Source organism: Anarrhichthys ocellatus, unplaced genomic scaffold, assembly GCF_004355925.1.
Source record: "Anarrhichthys ocellatus isolate YVR2014 unplaced genomic scaffold, GSC_Weel_1.0 scaffold90, whole genome shotgun sequence".
Lineage (NCBI taxonomy): Eukaryota > Metazoa > Chordata > Actinopteri > Perciformes > Anarhichadidae > Anarrhichthys > Anarrhichthys ocellatus.
This window is the reverse complement of record NW_022280120.1, coordinates 904,850-932,071: the sequence shown is the minus strand read 5'-3', so window position 1 is coordinate 932,071 and position 27,222 is coordinate 904,850. Positions and strand designations below refer to the sequence as shown.

Genomic DNA, 27,222 nt, shown 5'->3' with positions numbered 1-27,222 from the left:
AAGCCGCATGTGTTTGCATCAAATTTCCATCTTGTGATGGATGAGGTGAGTCAGCCCCGCTCTGCGCAACAGAAAAACTTTGTTCTTCAAAAAAACGCCTGCCGTACTCAAATGAAAGGCTGACTGTATAAAGAAAACCATAATATCCACTCGCATAGAGAGAGTATAAGTCTCGCTTCTCTCTTATGTAATGTTGGCTGGACTTGGGATGTAATAAGTGATGTATTGTGAGATCACCCTCCTGTTTTTAGAGTCCATAGTGTGCTATGGAAATTCATACTCAGGTCAAATCTGCAGGAAAGAGACAAAACAATGATTTAAACATTGATAAAGAGACGAGGTTAAAGATCAGCTCGCTGGATTAGTCCGGACAGTTTCGACTGCAGAGTCCTGACCGAAGTAAGCCAAGAGAACTTAAAAACAAGAAGCCAGACCTTTGGCTTAATGATAGTTCTGGTTAGTTCTCTCTTTTATGCCTCATTGATAATTGCAAGGCTGCCTCGCCAGCAGATTAACCACAGATGAAAATCAAGTCTTATTTTTCCTTTTCTGTGGGTTTGGTTGGAAGAAACGCAGGAATCGGATTAAAGATTAATCTCAGCTTGATAAAGAGCAAAACATTTGCTTCACTGTTTTTAAAGGTTTCTGCTTTGCTGAATGGGTTACAGGGACTGACATGCATAACATTTCCCAGTCCTGGAGTTGTTTTGTACGTATAATGAACGGTACTTACTTCAGCCAGTGGCAGCACATCAGCTTGGCTCTAAAGTGTTAACTCCAGACAGAAAGTTCAATCATTAAAGAACTGCAGTACACTGCTGATGAAAGATAAAACAGAGAACCACACTGGATTACTTTTTCGCAGGTAAGTGTACTATTTTACCAGCGACGCTGGTATTGTTTTCACTGTGTGAATCTGTGTATGTGTGTGTGTGTGTGTGTGTGTGTCATTGCTGGCAAAATGTGGTCCCGGAGACATTTACTGAAGCAGAACTACCACAGAAGAGATTTGGAGTCTTTCTGTCTGTGGACAGATTTTGTCAACGCAAAAGCATCACAACTTTGCAAGATGCAGTCATAAAACTTTAGTGTAGTTGAGATAAAAATGAAGGCCGGGTTCAAAGAAAGTGAGCGGGGCAGAAGTAGGGGGGTAGGCAGTGGGGAAGGGGCCATTGGTCCCCCCCAACTTCACGCCACCGGCCCGATTTTGAGTCTAGGCCTGTGTTATTCCTTCCCAAGATGGTCTCTAGTTCCAACTGTTTCTAATGGGTTCATTTGGTAATGTTTCCTGGCTGGGCACCTCACTTTTTATCCACTTGTTTGCCTGATATTTCATGTAAAGCCAAGTGAACACTCCAAGTTGAAAAATGATCCACTCTGAGTGCAAAATGCTGTTGTAAATGAAGAAGTTTCTGCTGTTTTTTTTCTACTTTAACAGCATTAGATTTGATTGGATTAGAAAATATAAAATAGATAAGAAAATTCACAACAGCACAGGGGAGCTGGTGCATACATTACAAATATCACCACACACATTTCATTAAAAACACACAAATATACAATATGCAATAGTACAAATGGGCAGGCAGCAGCAAATAAGTTATATAAATAATACAAGAGAGCAAATCTCATTAAATAACGAGTGGTCCCTGATGGAGTCAGTGTGTGTTCAATGCCTGTATGGCATCAGGTAGGGGTTCCCAAACTTGTTCGGCTCGAGACAGAAAAAAATTAATTAGTTGTCTCCTTGGGACCCAAACGTACAAAGCACCAATCATGAATTGCCATACAATCTACATTTATAAACTACTGATAAAGCACACAGCAAATATTAGCTCAAACTGAGGGTAGTGGATGTGGGGTACCTGCAGTTATATGTTAGGCCTTTCGGTGTACAACACTGACAAATATTGTGAAGCTGTTTTTTGTGACTCTCCAGTCACCTTCCCTACAATGGTAACAATCTTGCGGGGCTTGTTTTTGCTCTTTGCACTGGAGTTGCCCTCAGGCTGGTTATTGAGTAATGACGGGCTGGATGTGCCTGTTTACACTAGGTTCTAAGTTCTTTTGTTTTGGCCAGTTTACTTGCCTGTCCTGAAGTACAGTGACCTGGTTAAAGTAATCCTCATGTACGGTATTGTCTTTTAGGAAAAAGACCACAACTCCGATGTAAACCCATATGCATCTTTATTAGACGTCAGAGCAACTGATGAGAGAGTGCACTTAGGGAGGAAATCAGGATGGATGGGAAGGTCAAACAAAGAGGACTTTCACCCAGGGGACCGCTGTTTGTGTCCCGTGTGATAAAACATTGACTTATCTTTAGGTACAAAATATTTGCGAAAACAAAGTTCTTCAAACCCAAAATCAAAATCATTTCCTAAGCTTAGCCAAGTAGTTTTGTTGTAAAGTAAACCTAAAAACTAATTAAACCTAGGTTAAAGGTAAAGTTTATTTTATATGCATGTAATGAGCGGAAACTGTACGTTTCCTGTGAACACAGAAGTTTATTTTGAGAAGAGACAATACCAGGTGGATTAACCAAGTAGTTTTGTTGCCTAACCCCAACCAAGTAAACCTAAAAACTAAATAAAACCTACGTTAGAAGTTTATTTTGAAAAGACACTATGTGTGTAACAAGCGGAAACTGTACATTTCCTGTCAACATGGAAATTTATTTTGAAAAGAGACAATGCCAGGTGGATTAACAAAGTAGTTTTTTACCTAACCCTAACCAAGTAAACCTAATAACCTACGTTGGTAGTTTATTTAAAAAGAACACTATGCGTGTAATAAGCAGAAACTGTACATTCTCCTGTGAACAGAGAGGTTTATTTTGAAAAGGCACTATGCCAGGTAGCCTAACCGAGTAGTTTTGTTGCCTGAACCTAGTCAAGTAAACCTGAAAACCTGCGTCGAAAATTTATTTTGATAAGACACTATGCATGTAACAAGTGGAAACTGTACATTTTACTGTGAACACAAAAAAGACACTATGCCATGTAGCCTCACCAAGTAAACCTAAAAACTAAGTAAACCTACGTTGGAAGTTTATTTTGAAAAGGCATGTATTGAGCTGTTACTTGACACTTCACCCCTGACCCCTGATTTAAGTTTGTACAACAAACTCAGTTAATCCTTTTATGGCTTTTGTCAGAGCTTTAAAAAATATGTTCCCATTGATTTCCATAGTTTGTGTGATGGCTAAGATGGGGCTACATGTAGGTATACATCCAGCCACAGAAAGTCATTTTGGGATAAGCAAAGCCAATAATGTACACTGGTCAAACCTTTCTCAAAGTAGATGTACAATACACATACATGTGCATATAGACAGACCTGTGGCTTTCCCCAGCACATAACATACTGTCAAATATTTGGTTTAAATGCACAGATACCTTTTTAGGAAACAGATGGAGGCTTGTTATGCAACTCCAAGATCAACCCAATGTTTATTTGAGCCTAAGTGGTGGTATCGTCCCCAGCTACCGCTGATATCAAAACCCTGCAGGGCTGTCTTCCACCAGACTGGGCTCTCTGTCCCAGCAGAGAACCACTCTCCTGTTCACCCCTTTATTCATCCAGTCAGCCCTGCAACTGGGGAGCGCTCACCCCAACGTGCCCCGTGGCCACGATGAATCCCCGCTTTAAAAACTACAACTAAATTGGGTTTATGTTGGTCCGTGGTGACGTTGCGCGGGAGACAGGCCGGCTTGTCAGAGACTGTCTGGTAGAACACAGTGTGTGTACTGTGTACTATGGGATAGTTTGTATGTTTCACCATGGAAACCTTAGGCGTGAGGTCATGTCTGAGTGAAAGGCCGGTTTCACTGTGGGATTGACAGGATCAGATAAGTTTGTAATAGATGGTAAACATATATGCACTTGTAAGTATTCATTCACACAAACGTGTCAGTTGACGGATTAAAAAAAATTAAAAATAGATTTTGGACCATGTAAAAGTAAGAACTGTGTGTCTTGTTCCAAGGCTGGAACAAAAAATTGAAGGGTAAAAGTTGTATTTTTGTTTATTTCTTAAGTTAATGTCATTGGTGTTCAACTTTCCATCCCATCCTCTCCATCCGTGTGTCTGTACGACCTTGGTGGAGGTATAAGGTCTGGTTTCCTCCCTTCAGAAGAACTATTTGCATTCATTCCTAAATAAGTTCCACAGATAATTCACTGCTGGACATTCGTTCGGTGCTCTTGTATGACACTCTTATGTGTTTCCTGTCCTCTGAAGTCAAAACCATGCTGTAACGGGTTGTATATGGACCCAAATGCAACACACCAGATTCCAGGGATCTTTGGCTTTATTGCAAACCTCCAGATACAGCAGGCAGAGTTTAATCAGAGTCAGGATCAGAAGGCTGGTGGGTTTACCGGGAGTCAGGCAAGGCGGGTAGAACAGGGGCAGGCAGGGTCGGTAACAGGCGATCAATCCGTGGGAGCGTGCTGGAGCGTCTGGCATGGAAAAACCGAAGAACAATCTGGCAAATGTGTCTGGGAGGCAGGAGTCTATATAGGGGCTTGATTACTGATCAGAGGCAGGTGAGTGAACAGGTGAAGGGAGTTTAGACTGATGAGGAGGGAGTGACTGACAAGAAGAGTGAGGAGGGTGTGGAGCTGAACTGTGACACATGCAGCCTCATAAACTCACTGTTACGACTTCTTATTCCAGGTGTTTTAGCCAGAACAGTTTTCTTTGCTTAATTGCAAACAATGAGCATCTCCACAGTCCTGATTGTGCTTTTAGTTTAGCATTTAAGTAACCCCCCCCCCTCTGAAAACCAAGATTTTAGTAATCATTACTGGACAATTACAGTTTATTACAACTTGGGTCTTATTTACATAGTTATGTTTCTGATACACTGTTATTGGCTATACCTATTAAAAGTAATGCACCACACTTTGTATATAACCTTCGTAATCAATTTGTATGTATTCCACGTAATAGTGAGCCAGAACAGGTGACGTGGTATAAAGAGGGACAAAGTCCACAAAGAGTGGAGTTCGTGGTGGACGGGTGGGTCTAACAATACTGGACTCTCACCTAGGAGACCACTGTTTGTGTCCAGTTTGAAACCACAATTAAACATTGACTTGTTGTCACGTAACTTATGGATTGTGGTGTATTTTCTCTTTTGTTTAAATCAATGAGCAGGGTGTGGAACCCGTTCTCTTTACCAGGTCAAACATCCCTGCTTTGTTATGAGAACCGAGCCTCACAGACCTCACATAGACAGGCACAGAGAGAGAGGACAGGCCACAGCTGGTTGAAGTGTGCCTTGGGCTGCATTCATTCAGAATCCGGCACCTTCTCACACGTTTGTGTGGCAGTGTGGTTGTGTTTACTTGTTTACCGCCGTGAAACAATGAGGAAATAACATTTTATTCTTCTCATTCACGGCTTTGTTCTCACAAAGCCTCTCTTCATTCACTTCCTAGCTCGCTCGGTCACCGCACAGTAGACAAGAAAGCTGATGAATGAATGGTCTGTGCGTGTGAAGGCAACTTGAAACCAGACCTGGAATAAAAACTACAATAGAGAGGTGATTACAAAATAGCAATACACTGAATTGCAAGACGTTTTGACCATAGATGGTATCAAAGATGGGATTATAACTTTAAACTGTATTCTGTTGTGAGTGACTAAACTTTGCTGCATAATCGACAACTGTGGAGTACTTTTTTAGTTTTGTGACATACATTTTTTTACCCATAAGAGATGAAATGAATGTTGGAATATTGTTTTTACGCTTTCAAATTGGTGGACTTAGTGAGACTGTTATTAACCTGTAAAGCCACAATAGGGACTGGAATCAGTCAAAATGTCCGACAGTGGGCACAGAAGCCAGGAGCAGGGAAAGCGCAGAGGCTTTAAGTGCAAACATATGTGTAACAACGCATGCTGATACACCACAGATGTGTTTGCGTGCATCTTGAATGAGCCTTAGTAAGAAAGAACTCGAAGGACAAAACATCATTGATGAAGTGCAGTATCTTGGATCCTGGTGAACTTCTTACCGGCCAGAAAGTAATTTTGGATTTCATTGTGCGGCGATGCTGCTTTGTGAGTGATTACGGGTCTGATTGAAATGAACACGGGCCCCTGGCTCCGTCTCAGATGTCCGCTGACATCTGAGAGCTGGGCATTTTAAACATGCACATAAAGCTTCCAATGTAGCAAGAATGCACAAGTCATTATCTTAAATGCAGCAAACACATTAAACATACGCTTAAGGCAGCAGATACAGCAGATCTGTGGTGCTGACACACACGAGTGTGGTCTGCACACAGGCCTGCAAAGTCAGGTTATGCAATCCAGAGAGATTTCCAAAGTTATACGATTCAAACCACTGTGTGGATTAATGAGAGCCCCAGAGTTTGGACACGAATGAAGTGAAGAGCAGAACATTTTGTTTTCTGATTCGTAACTGATCCTTTGATTGCAACACATTTTCTCACTGCCTGCCACATCCTGTGTGTTTCATCTTCAATGTGTGCTGGAATGATATGCTTTGGGAGGAGATGTAGCGATAGATGACTTAACAGGCACTGAAACCCCAACAGTTTAAAAAATGGCCCATTTGTCCGACAGCCTGTTATCCCAAAAATAAATGCCCATTGCTCCAGAAATACACACACTCCCTACAACAAAGATTACATGGCTAACTGTTTTATCACTTGTCTACTTATGTAGGGTTTTGAAGACAACAGGCTTCACACACACTGGGTTTTGCCACCGTCCTCTTCTGGTCTCATGCTCTCAAGAGAAGTGATGATTAATGTCTGTTTGAAACACCAACTTAATTCACCAGCTGACACATGCCAACACATTTTCAATGTCTGAAGGTTAAAAAACAAATGTGCTCAACCATCGCCTTTTCCACAATGGGATTGGCCATAGTAGATATCTGTATCCCAACATAACCCAGCAAGCTGTTCATGTTGTATGATATACCGAAGGATTTAACTGGCTCAAGAGTTATGTCATCAATATGTGGTCTCGTGTCAGGACATGTGTGTTTACAAAAAGGGGGGTTCACCATAAACTCTTTAAACCGTCACCCAAATATCTTCTTTTATTTCTGCTGACTATGTTTCTTTAAAGCATTTTTCACAATTTCAATATAAACCATGATATAACCTGCTTAGTTTGCCTGCAACCACCTTTGATGCCATCTTTAAATGAATTCTTTAAATGAGATGGTTGTTTGGTTGGTCAACAAACAGACGTTCCACAGGAGACCGCTGTTTGTGTTTGTGTCATGTTAAACCAAGTCCACGTCGACTTATTTTACCTCACTTTAGTTACTTTTTATGTAACTTATGTACGTTGCATTAATTAAGTACATACGTTAGGTTTAAGCCTACTTATTTTACATACTTAATTTAATCCAAGAAAACCTAGAACGACGTACACCTACATTGGAAGTTTAGTTTGAAAAGACACGTGTAACAAGCATGTAACAAGCAGAAACGGACACTAGAGGGAACCTATAGCATCATACTTTGAAGCTTAGGGCCACTTGGTATTTGACAAGTTGGGAAATAGAATGTGTCGGATTCACAGACTTTTACTGAAACACAGACCAGCACGGAATGAGTCCCCAGATGACACATCAGACCGGGTGAGCCAGGTATCTCAGAGCAAAGCCAGACTCAATGCACAGCTCAGATATGTGAAATAGGAAGCCGTGGTGGTGCAAGCCTGCTCAGTAGATACACGTCCACATGATGCAGCATACCTCCAGTACATGACGGTCTGTGCTGAGGTGCCATAAATCCACCAGGCTGCTTTCATCTGAGAGCAGAGCTAAATTGACAACAAATGTTGTCCTTCTTTTCCTCTGCCTCCTCAAGGTTCTGACAAAGTGCTTCCAGAGGAAGGCGTCATGTCCTGAGGGCTCATATTTATGTGTAGAGATGTTAAATGAACCCGCGCCTGCTGGACTCTGCAGGCCAAGCGGTTGAGGGTTTGAATCCCTGCCAACCCATCCCAACTAATGTTTTGGTGTTGATTTACAATATAGCGCTGCAAACGTTCCTCAAGCAAACACCCAGTCAGGCCACAGCTTGCAGAATGTTCCCACTTCAAACTACATTCTCCATCGTCAGAGGCCCATTTTAGACCCGCAAACAGAGTCGTGATACATTCCATCTCGATAATAAACACGTGCTAAGAGTGTGGTAGAGGACTAGGTTAGAAAACAAGCCCCAGGTGAGTTGGAGAAACATCTCCGGAGAGTGAGCTCGGTTTCACGGGCTCTGCCAAGCAAACAAACAGTGGGAACACATCACAGCGGCAAGGCTCAATTCAGTGCATTTTTTTTAGACCGGTTTCCAGTCCAAAAACTGCTCTAAGCAAAGCCTGCGTCCGCAGATATGTGGACTGAAATCACCCAGCAGCTGACCACGGTCATAACTGTGTTATTTAAGGCTCTGTAAACTCACAGCTTCCAACCAGGCCTGTGGCACATCATTTATGAAGCTGTTTTCTAACTGCGTGTCAACACCAACACAGAATGGGCCTTTATGATAACTTGATGGATGACACCACATTCAAATCGCATAAAACAACATACCAGGACATCATGTGCTGTAAGAATAGTTAGGAAACAGACACAGGGCCCTTATTTATAGAGATACAGAGGTAGGAATAAATAGAACAGTTGAGCATTTTGAGACTTGAGCATAACAAGACCAGGTCCAAATGTAAAATATATGCGTGCACTAAATTGCTAAATTGTGTCCAAATTGTTAAAGGAATAGTCAGCTGTGTCTATAATGAGAATTCCTGGACATTTTCTGCTGCTGTTCCAGTAATATTCATTCTTAAAGTGTACTGAAGTAGCATATTAAATGACATGGTTAAGATACGTTTTATTGACAAAATTCAACAATATAATCTGTTAATCTGTTGATATGTAATCTATTCTCAACAATTTGTTGTTCTGTACTTATTTTAAGGGTTATAGTCCCATTTCAACGGTTTGCCGGTGGCAGCCAACCTTCGCAGCCCGGCTGCGTATCAGCTGCATCAAGAGATTCGAAATTCAAAATGAAAACATTCTGGTCATTGAAAGGCAAACTATGTAGGAAGAAGGGTTGGCCGCAGCAGCAGCTGTAACGCTGTCTGTGTGGACTCATGAGAGACGCAGCAATTATTTGTAAATAGGTAACGAAATGGTGAATAAAGTGTTTATTTCATTAGACAAAAGATGATGAGGATTTACTTCCTCTTAACCTTATAAAAACCAAGAAACTTCGAAAAATGCAATGGCTTTTTTACATTATTGACTAATCCTGTTTGGATTGCACACAGTGCTGAACATGTGTATTTGCTCGCTCTCACACCATGGCATAAATAGAAACAAATCATTTGTACAACTAATTTAGCTCTATCGGCCGACCTCGTGGTTTGAGCAGCCTTGATCTCTGATTCCTGACACGAACCCTGTTGATGGGACACAAAGAAAGCTCACTTCAGAAGGCGCTTCTCTTTTCATCAAGAGCAAGTTTTATTGCAACATGCACAGAGGAAAAAGTAGTTTTATCCGTGTCCCTAAGCAGGGCAAAGGCCGTGGGTTTCATCAGCAGCTATCATGCAAGCCAGGAATGCTCTGCGGCTGTGTCTTCAGCAGGCCTCCTCCCCACAGTTTCAGCAGAAAGGAGGGAAGAGAGAGGATACACTGAAGAGACATGAATACAACTGAAAGGATTCCAGATTCAAACAATCTAAAGCGCATGGTGATGTGCCTTTAGGGAGTGTCCAATTCCTCTCTTTTGGTGATTAAACAACGCATAATCTGACGCAAAGAAAGGCGCAAGAGGTAAAGTGGTGGTATTTAGTCTCTTAATTAATCATAGGTGTGTTTTGCGAGTAACGTGAATCAAACCAATCAGACTGTAATCTGCCGTTCCCTTTAAAGCCACCTGCACCTGGACCAATGCTATTTAAATGGTGCATTCAGCAAATTGGGGGAGCGAGCGGTTTTCTGCTGTGAAAATGCTTTTGAAAGGCTAAATGCCAACAAATATGGATTTAATATTTTCGTTGGATAAAAACTTTGGAAATGATGACATCTATCTTGTTTCAATACACGTCCCATTACACTCCCAACTGAACTGTTTTCTAAACTACGCTTCGAGGGGAGCGTGTTTTTTCAAGGGTCACGGCTGCAGTTTTAAAAATTTGTTTAATGTTGTAAACTGAAACAAAAACACAAAAGAACTACGTGGATATGCGAAGGCAACAAAATGTCTTGGTCAGGTTTAATTAAAACATAATAGTTTGGCATTAAATTGAATGAAATTGGTATGTTTGTGATGTTATTTAAGTTACAGATGTGAATTGACGTTGACTTTTGGTTTGGAGCCACTTATCCCTGTTGACATCCCTACATGGATTTAGTCTGTACAACACATATATATTGTTTGTGATATGTCAAAAATGAATGTAATCTTGGAAAAAATATATTTCCCTTGATTCATAATTGACAAGGTGCCATGCCACTGTTCCGACGGCCCGTTATTCCGAAACCCTAATAGGCCAAAGAATGTCCCTTTGTACCGAAAGCCCATTTGTCTGACAGCCCGTTATCCAGAAAGACTAAATGTCAACAAATATGGATAAAAGCAGAATATTTTCATTGGATAAAAGTATGTTGTGAATTTCGGAAATGATTACATCTATTTTGTTTCATTACATTTTGACTTTTGGACTACGGTACAACGTTATTGGAAATGTTTGGATCTCACGAGTTGGAAACAGTCCTACGCAGCCACCACTGGAATATAATTCTACAAATAGATTAATACTAATAATATCAGTGTTGCCTGATCTTTATCTGCAACTAATCCGAAATACTAGGTTTGAACACAATGAATACATAAAGAAAAATATAAGTGTCACAGCATTCAAATGTTGATTTATAAGTGTCAACGTTATGAATGGAGCCTTGAAGCTTCCACCTATTCGGTACAGCCTTAGAATTGTCTTATATTAATATTGTGTTTACTGATTAGGAGGGAACTCGGTTTACTATTTGTCGCTATCCATTTATGGGGGTCCTGAATCTGGAGGCTGCATGACTTGCACTACCAGAGAGGCGATGTGCAATGCATGTAGACATCAGCCTCAAAACGCCGCTGTTAATTATAGCTTTCTTGGCGTGAACCCATGTTGCAGAGAAATATGAACCTTTTAGCATTTTGCTTTTTTGTGCAGGACAGCAGCTGCAGTCAGCTTAGATTCACAGAGACAACAAACGGCTGCATCTTCTCTACAATTTAGGTGCCTTCAATTTCAGACGTAGCTCCTTCAGCCAGGAGACCGCTGATTGTGTCCCCTGTGTAACGCCGCATCCGTAGTTCTTTTTACCCAAATCGCAATATTTTTTCCGAAAACCTAACTAAGTAGTTTTGTTGTCTAAATCTAACTAGGTTGTTTCCTGTGAAGACGGAAGTTTACTTTGAAAAGACTGCATGCATATATAACTAGCAGAAACTGAAATGTGTTGCTGGACTTTAGTCGGAAAACGATGATGAGAGGTTGGATGATGATGATGTCTGTTCCTGGTGTTCATTTATTCTCTTGTCCAGGGTCATTTCCTCAATTTATTGTTGATGGAATCTTTTTGTATGTTTTTATTTGGATCATTTTTAGCCCATTGGCTAATCTTCCTAGAGTCCACATTAAAAAGCATTTAAAAATACAATAATTCATAAACAATTCAGCACATAGCTGCATACATCTTATACATACTTGTAATAATACACTCATGCAACCTACATACATCCGCACATATATACGTAAATATCATCTACATGTAAGATGTATGTTGATTTAGGAGCATTCAAATTGAAATGTTGATGATACTACTTCCTTTTGCAGCACGTTTCAAATTGTCCGACCAAACCATAAATACTTCATTGTCATATTGATAGCCTGTCATGGCTTTTGTTGAATTTCCTTGAAAAGCCACAACAAACGAAATCCGACTCAGTAGATGGTTTGGTTTCACACAACCACCAGACTGTTGGAGAAAAGCTCATTTCCTCATGCTTGTTCCCATCAGACAGTCATCAAGCTGTGTGGAACAAAACCCTGATTGGCTTGAGTGAGGAGATCCAATTGTACAAAGTTGGAATAGCTATGAAAAAGATATCCATATAAAAATATGTATTCATCTTAGTGAGAATGAAGAGCTAGCCTCAGGTCGGATGTATCATTTCGACTTCCACTTAATGAGCTGTTGAAAGGAAAAAATAATAAATCTGTAGCCTCCCATCAGGGAGTTAGAGATGTAATTCAACTGTGCTGAATTAGAAGACATGGTTGTACGAAAATCTCAAATATTAAAACGGATATGGATATTCCAAGGTTCTGTCTTACCAAATTACTGTCACACTTTCCCGATGCTGTGTCTGGTGTAATATCTGCCCGCACCACTCACAGTATCTCAAGGATGTTCTGCATGCGGAAGATGTTCCTCCCGCTACATTTGTCCTCATCAGATCCAGGGACTAATGGTTTTCCTTGGCTCAGTCCTCTAGCAGTAAGTGAATTGTCTCAGCCTGTCCCTTCCAACCCCGAAACACAGCCGACGCAATGTGTTTCTGATTTATGCTGCAGTCTAAAACAAGCTTCGCTGCTCCAGAGACTTTGCTTTCACTTTGCTTTCTCCGGCCGCTGTTTTTCACCTGATGAGTATGCAGGTGAAACAGCTGAACATAGCACATGTGTAACCCATTTCTGTGCAACTAACCACCTGCGTGTTCTGGCAGAGGGGATTTATAGCGTGGAAAATACTAATGGGACCAAACAAGTTGTGAAAGGCTTTTTTCTCTGTGACACGGCGGGAGCCCTGGGAAGGGAAACACCTGCTCAGTCATTTGAAACCCAGGCTGCCAAAAACGTTGGCTGGCTCACATGTATGACGCGTTCAAATGTCTCAACCTCGGTAATCGGTTGAGGCGATTTGTAGGAATGAGCGAGTGTAAGTTGTGTTTAACTTCAGTGATTTATTGCAACATAACCATTGGAGGGCTTGGTTTAACGCCATAACGGCACGAGATCATTACAGAGAAGAAGAGCTCTGCAAATTCTGAGAGAAACTAATGTTTCTTGTAGAAGCATCGCCAGCAGTACACTGTACTGTGTTTTGTTTAAATCAACCTTGTTTCACTAATTTGCATTAGAACACTGGCTACATTCAGTGCCACTACGGTACCAGTGTTGCACTGTGACGCGTAGAGGAGATCGAGGTCCTGTCTTTAACATTAGTGACCCTATTTTTCTTCCCGTGGTGCATTTTGACAAACCTACAGAAAGATTGTCACCACCTCTGCAGTTCCTCTTTAGCTCTATGGAACTTTTTTCTGCCTAAAACTTTGCTGTTTGGTTGTTTCCAGTTAACCCAATAATGCACCATTTGACCAAAACCAAATGGTGTACCCTGTCTCCTTCAAAATAAAGTTCCCACACAACTAAACTGCATTCTAAATTATGTTCACGTTTGCCTGTCCTGATATTCTTACCCTACACATAACAGAACTCACCCCTCATTCCTCAACATAACCAACCCAAATTATTTGGGCCTATACAAGTATTTATTGATTTCCAATGACACCCTTTGGTATTGCTGATCAATGCTTTAGCCATACCTTAATCATGTAATGTTTTGAGTTAAAATATCTACATTTTAGGGCTTATCCAACCAAATGTTGATGTATGTGATTGTAATACTAGCGGCATGGACAGTAGAAATGATCAGTGTTCTAAAGTTAGCAAGTTGTGTTTTAATACTTATAAATGTTATCTGTTTCCCCCTGCTTCCAGTATGTATGCTAAGCTAAGCTAAATGCCAGCTGGATATACATTTAGTTTACAGACACAAGAATTGGTATCAATCTTGCTCCTGAGGCATAGGCGGTATAGGTGAATGCTCGATGTGCCATCCATCCATAGAGGCATGCCAAATGAGGGGAGGAAAAAAAAATCTATAATCTGTACTATTTGTTAATAACACTATTTTGATAGTATTATTTCATAATAGTTTAAAAAAGCCCACAACAACATAAAAATGTAGCCTATAAATAGGCCCAATTTTCTGGGTTGCCCGCAGCGTCATACTAATAACATTAAGTTTAGTTAGTGCCACCTTAAATCATTCGGGAGAGGTGGAAAGACTATTCTGGTGTTTGGGGAATACAACATCATTTTGATAGTTTTTCATTTTAAAATTGATCTACATAGCTTAATCTCAAATACATAAAGCCATAAGCAGTTTCTGTGTCTATGACCACAGTGATTGTTGCTGGAAGTAGCTGAGATATAAGAGCACCGGCTAAAATCACCAAAATGGTCAGAGCCGGCTCTGCACTCTGAGCAAGAAAAGGAAAGCATAATTCCCAAAATGTGGAACTCTGCCTTTAAGTTTTGTGAATATACGAACAGTATAATACATTTTGACCAAACAGGGATGAAACGAGGGTACATTTCTACATATTAAGACCTACTGCAGCTTCATTCATTCATTCACGTCCAGGTAACACATACCCATTGTTTCAACAGCAATACTGTTTGGACCTGCATCATGTCATCACTGGTGAACTAGTCTTGATGTGTCAAATTGGTAGAGTGCTCCTTTAAGCTGCAACTCACAAAGAGCTTTGCTCAACAGTTTTATGTCAGGAATTTCTCACTGCCTCATCTCATTTCAGTTAAGGTTGAATCAGGCTTTGCTCTTTTGTCCTTGTTGCCTCCCTCCCCCCCCCCACCCAACCCTGTCTCCATTACTTACTCCAGGATTAGGTGAGTCATTCGTCTGGCAGCGTCCTGGGATTTTTTTTTTTAACCGAGCTGTATATTATTTTTATACCTTGAGGTGCTGCAAAGTGACCTCCAACGCTGCGAATCCCGGCGCCTGGTGCCACGGTGAACATGGACCAGGCTTTAGGCAGAAAGTCACGGGATGCCAGCACATCACACTCACACTTGACAGTAGAGTACCAAAGTGAAGGGTTTTTAGAGAGAACTTCATCTTTTGCTGATTTCAACTGAAAAATGATTTATGTTTGTTGACCTATGATTGTTATTACATTCAACACTGTGCGCGAGTGTGAGTTGGTTGGTTGGGGCTGGTGGTGGTGGTGGTGTGGGGGGGGCAGGTGTTTTACTTTATTCCAGGAAAGCCAACGGAGCACACTATGTATTTATAGCCAGTGGATCTCCAGCTGTGGAGCCTGAGTTTGGTGTGAAAATACACTCAGACGCCTGGATACACAACAGCAACCCCACAGGAGCGTTCTCAGCCAATCAGGACGGACACACACACACAAGCTATAATTATAATCTCCATGATGGATATGCGGAGCTCCTGGGCACACTGCAGAGTATAGAGCAGCCTCCTCACATGCTGAACACACGGCAAACACATTGAAATAGATGGGAGGGGAAACACAAGCAATAGACCAGGTCTTGGAAACCAAGGCATGTTTTTACAGTTTAAGTTTTACATTTGTTCAAGTTGTGAAAACCCAAAGAAATTACTTATTTTTCCTCCAAGATCCTCTGAATATTTGTAGACATCTTTTTATGTAGTTAAATATTTAATGTGAAGCACACATGAAAGGAATCAGAATGACAAATGTTTGCTTTGTACACAAATCTTGATAAGTGGAAGACATTTAAAGGAAGTCTGGCAGTGATTTTCCACCTGAAGGTGGACTCCAGTAATTTAGTATTGCTCTTCCATAAAGTTGGAGGACTCACAAGAAACTATGTTTTTTGTGTTCTGTGTAGGATATCCTGATGAATGGCAAAAGTTGAGAAAACAATTGATCCTGAATTTCCCTGAATGATACATGTGTATCAGTGCTGCCTGTGATACAGAAGCTGGAGCCTGAGTGGCGGCTGTTTTATGGCGGGGTACTGCCCCCTTGTGTATGAAAAAAGGAAAGACAATAGAATGGTGGCAACACAACAGACGTCCTTCTTTACTTATTAAAATGACCAGATTACATTCAATATAACCTATTCCCTCAAAAGAATGTAAAACTAAAATTTAAAACATATACCTTTATTGGCTTTATTTGGCACTAAGTATAGAAAGCGAAGACATGTGCATGCGCACACACATTAAAACTATCCAACCACAATGCCTCTGGTGCTGGTCTGATGGTCAGGTTACTGTATGCTGAGTGGATCATTAACATGAGTGATAACTGAGGACCAGAACCAACCAGTTCAGATTAAACGAAGGTTGACACAACCTTGGGGAGGACCTTCATTTGCATAAAACATTCCTTGTTGCCCCTTACTCTAACCTACACCATCACAAGTAGATTCCTTACCCCAACCCTTACCCTTACCCTTAGCCTGATTCTGGCCTGAACCTTAAAACCAAGTCTGAAGCCTCTAACAGGCCATCTGAGGTCTGGCCAAAGTGTCCTCACTGTCCAAAAATATCCTCAATCTGAAACTCAGATTGGTCCTCACAAAGATACACACACACACAACACATGTTTGTGGTAATAATGAGAGAAGCACAGATATAGATCAGTTGACTGTCCAGAGGTTTCATTCTTTGAGTTGCGTTGTTTCGCTGTGCTTTTTTCGACACACTGACTTTGACCTTCCTGTCCTTTGACCTTTCTGAACAGGAGTAACAACAGCAGCAACCTTATCAGCTCCAAGGTCAGTTAGTGAGTTTGTCTTTAGCTTGATCTGTGAGTGTCCGCATGACTGTGGCAGTAATGTAACAAAAGCCGTAGGACAGATTCCCCCGTTGCACGTGTGTGATTAGTAGTGTATTGGACAGACGGTCAAACAGGTTGTGCAACGACCGCCATGGATGCTGACGTTTGTTTGGAGCTTTGCATAACGGCCAACCTGTTTGGAGTGTATGGCCGTTTAATGACCTACAGTGACAGTCTCCTTATCTCTGCTTCATTGTGAAATCTACCTACCAGGAGTAGAAGATGCCACAGTCACTTTGTTTAATTTACTTTTTAAACACTTGGAGGGAAATGGAGCTCATGTTAAACTTCTATTCGTTGATTTCTCCTCTGCTTTTTAACACAATTCAACTCCATATTTGAACCAGTAGGCTTTTAGAACAATATGACTTAAGTCACAATCTTGTGGGCTGGATTCTTGACTTTTTAACTAATAGGACACAAAGAGTGAGGGTAAATGGAACTCTGTCTGACCAAGTTTGCTCCTCCACTGGCTCCCCACAAGGATGTGTGCTTTCGCCCCAATTATTCATCCTCTACACAAATATGTGTCAGAGCAGGTATGAAAATAGGACCATCTTAAAGTATGCAGATGACTCTGTTATTGTTAGTCGGCTCCAGGACAATGAGACCAGCCACGGCCCGGTCATCGACGACTTTGTGAAGTGGTGTGAGGAGTATCTTCAATTAAACATATCTAAAACCAAAGACATGCCCACACACATGAAGTCATATCCATTAATGGTCAGACAGTGGAATGTGTACAATCTTTCAAATATCTTGGCACAATTATTGACTCAAAACTGTCACAGCTTAACCCAGAGTCCCTGTACACCAGACAGTTACAACGGATAACCGGCTCCATTTTAAAGGACGACTCACACCCTTTGCACAGGGAATTTCAGCTTCTTCCTTCTAGACGGAGGTATATAGTCCCACGGTGTAGAACAAAGCGGCATAAAAACAGCTTTGTTCCAGCAGCCATCACTCAGGTGAACAAATTATAGCAACAGTGCACAGATGCTATAGAAGCAACGTTTGTGTACTTATTTATTTTATTTAGTGATTTACTGATTTGTAGCCTTGTGTACTTTTATCATGTTTGTCTTGTTGTCTGTGTTGATTGTAATGTGTGTCGAGATGGATGCCTCGCCTTCTATTGCAAACCAAGTCTACCTACGAGTACAAATAAAAGTAGCCTGAACCTGAACCTTGATGTGGAGAAACAGCTCTGAGGAGCTCTACTGTAAGAGTTTCTTGGATGACGAGCAACATCGTTTGGGAACAGTATGTGTGACAAAAAACATAATTATTGTATCTCAGTACAGACAACTATGTTATGTATTGTCACATAGACATTTCTCCCTGTGAGAATATTTTTTGCACTGTTACAAAAAAAAACACATCGGTCCATATTGTAATATTCTCGTATGATTTATCAAAGTTGACATTTCCCAGCGTTATTGGGCTGTCTCAAACACATTAGAAGCCGATAGGCTGCCCCCTGCAGCCTCACGGCCCGCCCCGTCCAATCACTCTGCTTTATTTGCATGTTATGCAATGGGCCGCCTGCCCGTGTGGTCGGGGGGAGGAAATTAAAACCAAATCCCTCCGTCCGATCGCGCTTTCCAGTCAAGCAGAGGAGCTCTGGGTCTGCAGGGTAAGGGCACTTACTTCACTCGCTTTCCTCTCTTTTATAATTATTTGCACGAGGCTTCTAAATGAGAGTGCAGACTGCCTATTTGGCACAAAAATGATTTGTATTTTTAATATGACACTGTTGGTGATTGCAGCACCTGTTGAGGAAATTAAACTCCACATTATGGCTGCACGTGACTTGATCACGTGTGGTGAAGATAACGCCCGACTATTGATATGAATGACGGTTTGTTAAACTTCACTGTGGGTCTTGAACTGTCTGTCTGGGGTGGCTGCTGTCCGTTCAATGGGCTGTCAAAGCCCTTCAACTCCTCCGTGAATTTGATTAGTCAACACCAGAGACATGAGCCACACTGAGGGATTTGATTGGTTAGCGGGACAGCCGGCCCCGCCCCTCTCTGTTTGGGGTCAACAAACGGGCAAACAGTGATTGCACCACTCAAGACAGTCATGATGACTGGGAACTTTTTGATTCTTCTAGATTCTAAATGATAAATACATTAGACAGCATAATACGGTACATTCTAAATTTTGGAAATGGTTGCTTGGTAGTGATCATATATTGATGTTCTTATGCGAAATATATACGGTCTTATGCTAAGTATATAAAGTTATTTATTTATATATATATATATATATATATATATATATATATATATATATATATAGCATGTACAGTCTTAGTTTTCAAACAGCTTTTTTTGCATGAAACCACCATAGAGCTGATTAGTTTGCTCTGTGGACCCAGTCACACAGGAAAGACTTTGACATGTTTGCATAAAGTGTGAGAGAGAGAGAGTGTGTGTGGGGTGTGTTGGGTGTGGGGTGGGGGTTCCACTCACTTGTTTCAAAACAACCCTGAACCGCAGAGCTTTCTCATGATATAATGCCTGCACATATACAAACCGAACAGAGGCACAGCACATCATGATATTCAGGATGTGAACCTCAGCCCAAGAAGCCCTCACTTGCAATATGAAATGTATTTTGTTCTCACATAATCCATTTACTTTGATTCCTTGTACTGAATACAAACACATGTTGTGTTTGTCCTGGTGTGTGTTGCCGCCTCTTTTAGAACACAGTGCGGTGTGAGGATGAAGATTGCAGTTATTGGACAGAGTCTGTTTGGCCATGAGGTTTACAAGGAGCTGAGGAAGGACGGCCACACCATCGTAGGAGTCTTCACCATCCCTGACAAGGATGGCAAGGCTGATCCACTGGGTGAGAAATATACTGACTGACTAAGTGCTTGACTTTAGGACCGGTTAAAGTGAAATAGTAAAGCTTGGGTCGGCAACATCGGAGAAACTATAAGACTGTGGTAGAACTTAAAAACTCAGTGTTGCTAACTTTTTGAAAGTAGCTGGCAGCGTTAGCTCCAAACACTGACATCACGTACCTCCGAAGGCATTCACCCAAAATTATCATAATTTATAATTTGTTTATTATCATAAACAACAAACATGGCTATTGTTAGCACTCACAGCTGTCAAGCTAGCAGCTTGTGGAGCTGTGGAGTCAGGATGGGGCCAAGTGAAATTTGAACTCTTCACACCACCAATTTTATCTCTTTGCTCCAGTCCACTAAAAAAAAGAAAATCCATCTCGCTGTCTTATCAAAGTTGCACAGTCATTTGTATTGGTGTTTAAGTGCAGTGTGTCATCACCTGTGTGCTATCTTTATATCCGGCAATACAGTAGATGAGTATGCCTTTCTGTTTTATTGTTGGTGTGTCATGTTCGACGTCACAAACTTGCCAGGAAACTGAGTTAGTGAATACTAGAACGCAGCACGGAGGCTATTAAAAACAAGCCTGGTTACTTTATATAGATTACTTATTTAGTATCTCTTTCAGAGTCTGGTGGCTTTGAGGTGCACATACTGTATATCGGCTGTTTCTATTCACATCTAACTCTCTGAATTAAGGGTTTAGAGTCGGTGATTGTTGGAACAGTAGAAAGCCTAACAAGACAGCTGATGAGTTTTACTCTGTTTCCGTCGAGTTTGAAGGAAATGTGTTTCGATTATCAGGGAGTTAAAATGACTGTTGTCCAACTGGAGTCTGGTGGCTTTGAGCAGACCATAGTAATTGTTAGTTTTGGACATGATTAGATTTACTTTTCTTTTTTTTTACTAGATTTATTTATGATATATTCACTTCAACACACGTCTCACAGCATCGTAAGCATCGGCGACTATGTTTCCATCACTGCCAATTGGAGCCGGGGCCGATTAAGACTTCTCGTTTGTCCCGGCAATAATAGCTGATTGTAACCTTTCCCCCTGAAGACAAAAGCCAGATGTCAGTGGGTGTTCGTGGGTTTTTTGTCCAGTGGGAGAGGTCCAATATGTAAGCCTGTGATTGACTGGTGACGTGTCCGGGTTGTACCCCGCCTCTCGCCCAACGTCAGCTGGTATCGGCTCCAGTTTCTCACAACCCTGTAAAGTTTCATGGATGGATGGATGAGCTGTGATTGGTCAGCATCAGTTGCTTATGTTTTCAGATGGAGGTAGAGATTGTTGAGCGGACACGAAGCAAATCGATAAAGGGCTCATTGTCTCAAATGTGAATCCTACTAGAACACTCATTTGTATGAGCGTCCAACCTTTTTCTATGCTCCCCTTTGAGGGACAAAATCATTTTTACATTTTTACTCACAGTTTGTGGATCTGACAATAAAAATGTAGTAAAATGTATTTCATCTCATTTATATCACATTTTTATTTTCATTATTTCAATCACTTTGGGATTTTGGACTGCTTGAATTGAGGTCTGATGGACTATTCCACTATTCTGACAATGAATTAATTAATCTAACAAAAAAATTCAGGGATGAATAAATAAAAAAGAAGAAACTCATGTATTAATCTTTATCTTTTGTATGGCACAATTTTAAGAGTTCGATTGTTCTTTTCTACCACAGCAACTCAGGCGGAGAAGGATGGTGTCGCCGTCTTCAAGTTCCCCCGCTGGCGTGTGAAGGGCCAGGCCATCCCGGAGGTGGTGACTCAGTACGAGGCCACTGGCGCCGAGCTCAACGTCCTGCCCTTCTGCTCCCAGTTCATCCCCATGGAGGTCATCGACCGGCCCAAGCACGGCTCCGTCATCTACCACCCCTCCCTGCTGCCTCGCCACAGGGGAGCCTCAGCGATCAACTGGTGAGTCACGTGACGTTCATTAGGTTGGGGCCATTGTGGGCGACGGGCCTTTTACCTGGCGTCTCTGACACACAGGACGCTGATCCATGGTGACAAAAAGGGCGGGTTCACAGTGTTCTGGGCCGATGACGGACTGGACACCGGACCAATCCTGCTGCAGAGGGAGTGTGATGTTGAACGCGATGACACCGTCAACACAATCTACAATAGATTTCTCTTCCCAGAGGGGGTCAAAGGCATAGTAAGTGTGATGATGGGACAAGGCATCGTGGGTGGAGAAAACACAGGCTGAGTGAGGTGTTGTGGGCTGAGTTGGTATGAGAAAAAAACATGTTTATTATAAAGACATTCCTTATACTCATTAATACAGATGCTTAGGATTGTGACATGAATGGAATATCATTCCAATCTCTTGTGTGAAAGATGATACCTTTGCTCTTACCTGCCGTAGTTAAACATCAACATGTCTCAGAGGTTAAAGATGGTCATCTGGCACACACTGTGGTGTAACACATTTTTATAGCAAGTGACTGTGACTTGAACTGCATTGTTCTGGTTCCAGGTGGCTGCAGTGAGGCTGATCGCAGAAGGGAAGGCCCCGAGGATCACCCAGCCACAAGAGGGGGCCACATATGAGTGCATTCAGAAGAAAGACAACGCTAAGGTAATATACAATGACATCCAGACAGATCAGTTCTCTCCAGGCGGCAATCTCTGGTTCTAAAAAGTGAAGACAATGTGGAAGAGCTCCTCTGGTTGTATAGAAGTCTATGAGAAAATGACTCTACTTCTCTCTTGATTTATTACCTCAGTAAACATTGTAAACATGAGTTTATGGTCTCAATCTCTAGTTCCAAGTCTCCTGCAATACAGCATGATGTTCATTTAGTAAATTATGGTCCATTTAGAGTCAAACAGACCATAAAGCAGAGTATGCTTTAGGGCGGGGCTACTGTGATTGACAGGTCTGTATCACAGCATTGTCCGGTCTGGGAGTTGTCCGTGTTTTCATCTTTGAACTTGAACCCTTTCACAGTTTGTTTTCACTTTATGAAATTTAATTGTAACATTTTGGTCGGCTAAAAATGTTCAACGTTGTACAAATTGAACATTAGTCCTGCTGAGAATAACCAATTAAGCCTGAATAGAATCAAAACTTTCAATGACCTCCTGGAAAGAGCGGAATTCAAACTACATACATTCTGATGAATGGTTTTCAAGTAAAACATTTTAGTGCTTAAATTTGGGTTGTATGTTACATGTTAAGACATAATGACGGATTCTTCTGTTTGTTGGCAGATTGACTGGAACCAGTCTGCTGAAGCTCTCCACAACTGGATCCGAGGAAACGACAAAGTGCCCGGTGCCTGGGCAGAGGTTGATGGACAGGTAACGCAGCTTCTGGACCGTGTTTTTCAATGCTCAGTTAGAACAAATACTATCTATTCTGGCATTTTCACAATTATGAATTTTGGAATCTAAACACAAAACATTTTTCTTCCTTTTTCTTTTTTTTTTTGGTCATATGACAGCCGAGTCAATCATAGGTTCCCAGTTGCATTGAGAAGCGCAGAATTTATTGTTATTTACAGGATTTGGTTAAAGTGAACGGTTTATTTTTAGGGAAATAGAATATAACATATACATATATAATAATAGATTAAAGGGGTTTAAGCTTCGATTTGGTTATTTTTCTTAACTGACGCGTTCCCCACACATGATTCGTTCAAGGACCATTGGAAATCCGGCAATAATTTAGTTTTTTACAGTTTCTGGGTTTGATAAACGGTGTTTTGTTTTTTAAGAAATACGTACCTAGAAGCTAAGAAAATAAATAGTTAGGTTGGGATTTTGGCTTCTGTCAAACAACACCCACAAGCATTTCTAATGCCAGTAGCATGTGTTGAGTTTTATAAGACATTGTCCTCACCAGAGTGTCTCTCTTTCTGTAGAAAGTGACTTTTTACGGCTCCACTCTGGTGGATAACGGCACCGCGGCTAACGGTCAGCCCCTGGAGATCCCCGGAGCCAGCCGCCCCGGCATCGTCACCAAGACAGGCCTGGTGCTGTTTGGCAATGACGGCAAGGCGGTAAGTCAACGACGGTGTTCGTCTTCTTCTTCTATGAAGTTTACGGCAGCTTTTATCCGTAGTGTTGTGTTACTACCATCTTCACGCCAGCGGCACCTTTTTCTTATTTTTTAGAGTATTGACATAATTTCATGAAGTAAATCCTGACCATTAATGGACGAACCTGGCGTGAGACTGACTCACTGTTTGGTTTGGTTTGTTCAATCCAAACACAATGTGTTTGCCTATCTCAGCTCTGTGACTAGGCCCTGACACTGCAGAACCTTTATCATCTGTTACAGGAAAAACCTGCACATAGGGCTGAACCATATTGGAAATAAATGACTTTTTTTTTCCTGTGATAAACATCGCGATGTGAAAGAAATGCAGGAATGTTCACAAGATGATGAGATGACGACTGACGTTGCGTTTTTTCCTTTCCTGTGTTTTTCTCTTGTTCCAAGCTTATTTTCAGGATGTGGTAGACCCACTAGTGGGGCTGCTTTGGTTGTTTGGTAAATCCATCAAGAAGGATTGTGATTGGTAGTCCGCTGTGCAACTAACGGTGTATCCAGGAACCCTGACATGGGAGTAAATGATGCTTATCAGACAGACTTCTCTTTTAGATTAGTCCTAGAAGACAGGGCTGCAGACTAACTTTTCCAAATTTTTCAGTTGGTCGTGCCATCACATGATTTGTGTTACAGCATGGTATTAATCAGTGGTGGGAAGTAACTAAGTACATTTAGCCTGTGTACTGTGCATAGGTACAATTTTGATGCTACTTTGATGCTACTAATTTATTAATAATGAGTGAATGAAAAACAATGCATTGTTATACAGTAAAATAAAGTATGAATATATATATATAACAGTATGAAAAATGAATACAATGATCTCACTTTTAGCAAGCAGAAATGCATTTTAGTGCATGATAGTGCATCAATAATCTAATATTATAATGTAACAACTAAAGAGCGCAAGACACTGAATTAGAAACTCTGCTCTTTAGTTTATTTAAAATGTAAAATGTTTTCCAGTTTTTATTCATCTGTTGGCATTTTTTAAATTACAATTAAAATGTAAGTGCAAAATGCTTTCTTCCTACCACTCTTATTTATTTGATCTGTAAAAGGTTTTCTGTTTTTATTTATTTTTAAATGTACAGCACTTTGAGCAACATAGTCCGTATGAAATGTGCTTTATAAATAAAGATTATTATTATTATTTAGGTTGTCAGACATTCATAACTTATATTTAAGGTACAAATCAATTTATCAGATCAGGACAGATGAACTGGCCGATATGTATTTCCTGCAGGTCCTCAAAGGGGATTAAAATGACCTTAAACAAATGTCAGCGCACTGAAAGGGGTTCAATAATTTCCATTAACTCTAAAATATAACCTCTGCTAACGACAGTACTCTGCTAACGAGTAAATAAGGTTTCTATCCATCTATTGTAAAGCTTATCTCTAGATGACACCGGTGTCGTCATCATGGTTGTGTCATACTCTCTGTCTCTCTGCAGCTGCTGGTGAAGAATCTTCAGTTTGAGGATGGGAAGATGATCGCTGCGGCGCTGTTCTTCAGCTCGGGGAGCAGCGCCGCCGTGGAGCTCACGGAGGAGGAGAAGACCTTCGCTGAGCAGATGAGGGTGGGGCAGATGAACAAAATATCTGTGTAAAAACAAAAAAGTCTTGTTTGACTCTTGACAATGTTTCCTCACAGGCGGTGTGGCAGAGCATTCTGTCTAATGTCAGTCACATTGAAGACTCCACTGATTTCTTCAAGTCCGGCGCTGCTTCCATGGATGTGGTCAGGTAATGAAGGAGAAGATGGATTTATATCTGTAAAAAGGATTCATCTAACTAGCGTGGTGGCCGTCGAAAATGTATTTTCCTAAACACTAGCAATATTGATCAGTTCACTCGCGTGTTCACTTTACCGACATCCCACTTCGACAGATACTTGAAGCTCTGCGACTTAATTCGTAATCGCTAAATGTCACCTAGGACCGAGAAATCCCGATGGATACGTTTTCTTTCTCCTCCAGGCTCGTGGAGGAGGTGAAGCTGCGGGCCAGTAGCTGCCAGCTGCAGAACGAGGACGTCTACATGAACTGCAACTTCCGGGATTTCATTCAGATGTGCGTGAGGAAGCTGCGAGGGGAGGACGACGAGGAGGAACTGGTCGTGGACTATGTGAGTGGCTGGTACCGGATGGTGCTTGTTCCCTATTGGCCCTCGAGAAGACCACGTGTTTACTTTCGTGATCACTGTTTGACCCCTCAGGTGGAGAAGAACACCAACAACATGACCATAAAGATGCCTCACCAGCTGTTCATTAATGGAGAGTTTGTCGACGCAGAGGGAGGGAAGACATACAAGACCATCAACCCCACTGACGGCTCGGTACGAGATGGACAAAATGAATGCGGTTATAAACTATTTATTTGTATTTTCAAGGCCAAATTAAAGTTGTTGTTTTTTTGTTTCTGGTGTTGGTGGCTGCAGCTGTTTATAGGTTGCTAGGTTACTGGTATTAGCGAATGAAATATGATTAGATATTAGCGCTCGTTAGAACAATATTAAGTGCAAATGATTTTGACGTAATGCAGGTTTTACAGATTTTAAAGTCTCCCACAGCAGTTTTCAAATTGTACCGCTGTCCTCCCTGCTGGCTTTGTGATTTGACGTCCCGCGTCCGTTGCCCCGCAGGCCATCTGTGACGTGTCTCTGGCCCAGATAAGTGACGTGGACAAGGCAGTGGCTGCTGCCAAGGAAGCCTTTGAAGAGGGAGAGTGGGGCAAGATGAACCCCAGAGACAGAGGCCGACTGATCTACAAGTCAGTGCTCTTGTTTTGTTTATTACTAAACTTAACTCTTTAAGGCAGGGGTTTTCAATTAATGTAGAGGTCCACTTAGAGAAAGATTCCAAGAAATGTAGCAACCCGCCTTCAACAACAGTGAAGAAGAAGACTGCTAGCTAGCAATAGGCAGAAACCTCCAGTTCTGAAGAGTGAAGCCAATGCTCAAGTGTCTTAAACCTGCATTCTCTCTAATGTCCATCAGGGGGCGACTCCTCTGATTGTATAGAAATCTATGAGAAAATGACTCTACTTCTCTCTTGATTTAAAACATGAGTTTATGATCTAATATAGCATGATGTTCGTTTAGTAAATGATGGTCCATTTACCTTTAGGGTGGGGCTACGTTGTGATTGACAGGTCACTACCAGAGCCGTATACGGCGTCTTTATGTCACGCCTCAGCATTCCAAATATGGTCACTTCCTTCACTGGTTGCAAAAAGTCTAGATGGAGACGGCCAAAACCAATGTGTGACGTCACGACATCATCCACTTCTTATATACAATCTTTGGCTAGCAACCATGTAAACAATGCAGGTTTCAAAGTATTCCAAAAGAAACTCGCTGTGCAAAATGTTTAATGAGGAAGGAAATCTATTTAACGTGTTTGTTAGACCTCAGTGATTTAATAATCAAATGTAAACATTTTATTATTTTCTTTGCATATATGTATTCAGTAAAAAGAAACACATTTCTGAAAATGCTGGTGACCTTAC

General features: G+C 41.3%; 1 protein-coding gene across 2 annotated transcripts in view; it reads left to right on the top strand.

The window, feature by feature from the left end:
- Positions 1–321: 321 nt before the first annotated feature.
- The window catches only part of aldh1l1 (aldehyde dehydrogenase 1 family, member L1), a 34,092-nt gene continuing 7,191 nt past the window's right edge, over positions 322–27,222 (top strand). The window contains exons 1-12 of one of the 2 annotated variants that reach the window (XM_031875381.1): positions 322–865; positions 19,484–19,629; positions 21,334–21,568; positions 21,644–21,809; positions 22,131–22,232; positions 22,868–22,957; positions 23,521–23,658; positions 25,168–25,293; positions 25,368–25,459; positions 25,693–25,840; positions 25,931–26,050; positions 26,357–26,484. In XM_031875381.1, the coding sequence (XP_031731241.1) occupies positions 822–865; positions 19,484–19,629; positions 21,334–21,568; positions 21,644–21,809; positions 22,131–22,232; positions 22,868–22,957; positions 23,521–23,658; positions 25,168–25,293; positions 25,368–25,459; positions 25,693–25,840; positions 25,931–26,050; positions 26,357–26,484 (1,535 nt within the window). In that variant the 5' untranslated portion in view covers positions 322–821. Of the gene's footprint in view, positions 866–18,324; positions 18,407–19,483; positions 19,630–21,333; positions 21,569–21,643; positions 21,810–22,130; positions 22,233–22,867; positions 22,958–23,520; positions 23,659–25,167; positions 25,294–25,367; positions 25,460–25,692; positions 25,841–25,930; positions 26,051–26,356; positions 26,485–27,222 lie in introns of those variants that run through there. The other variant, XM_031875382.1, reaches the window with a different exon arrangement.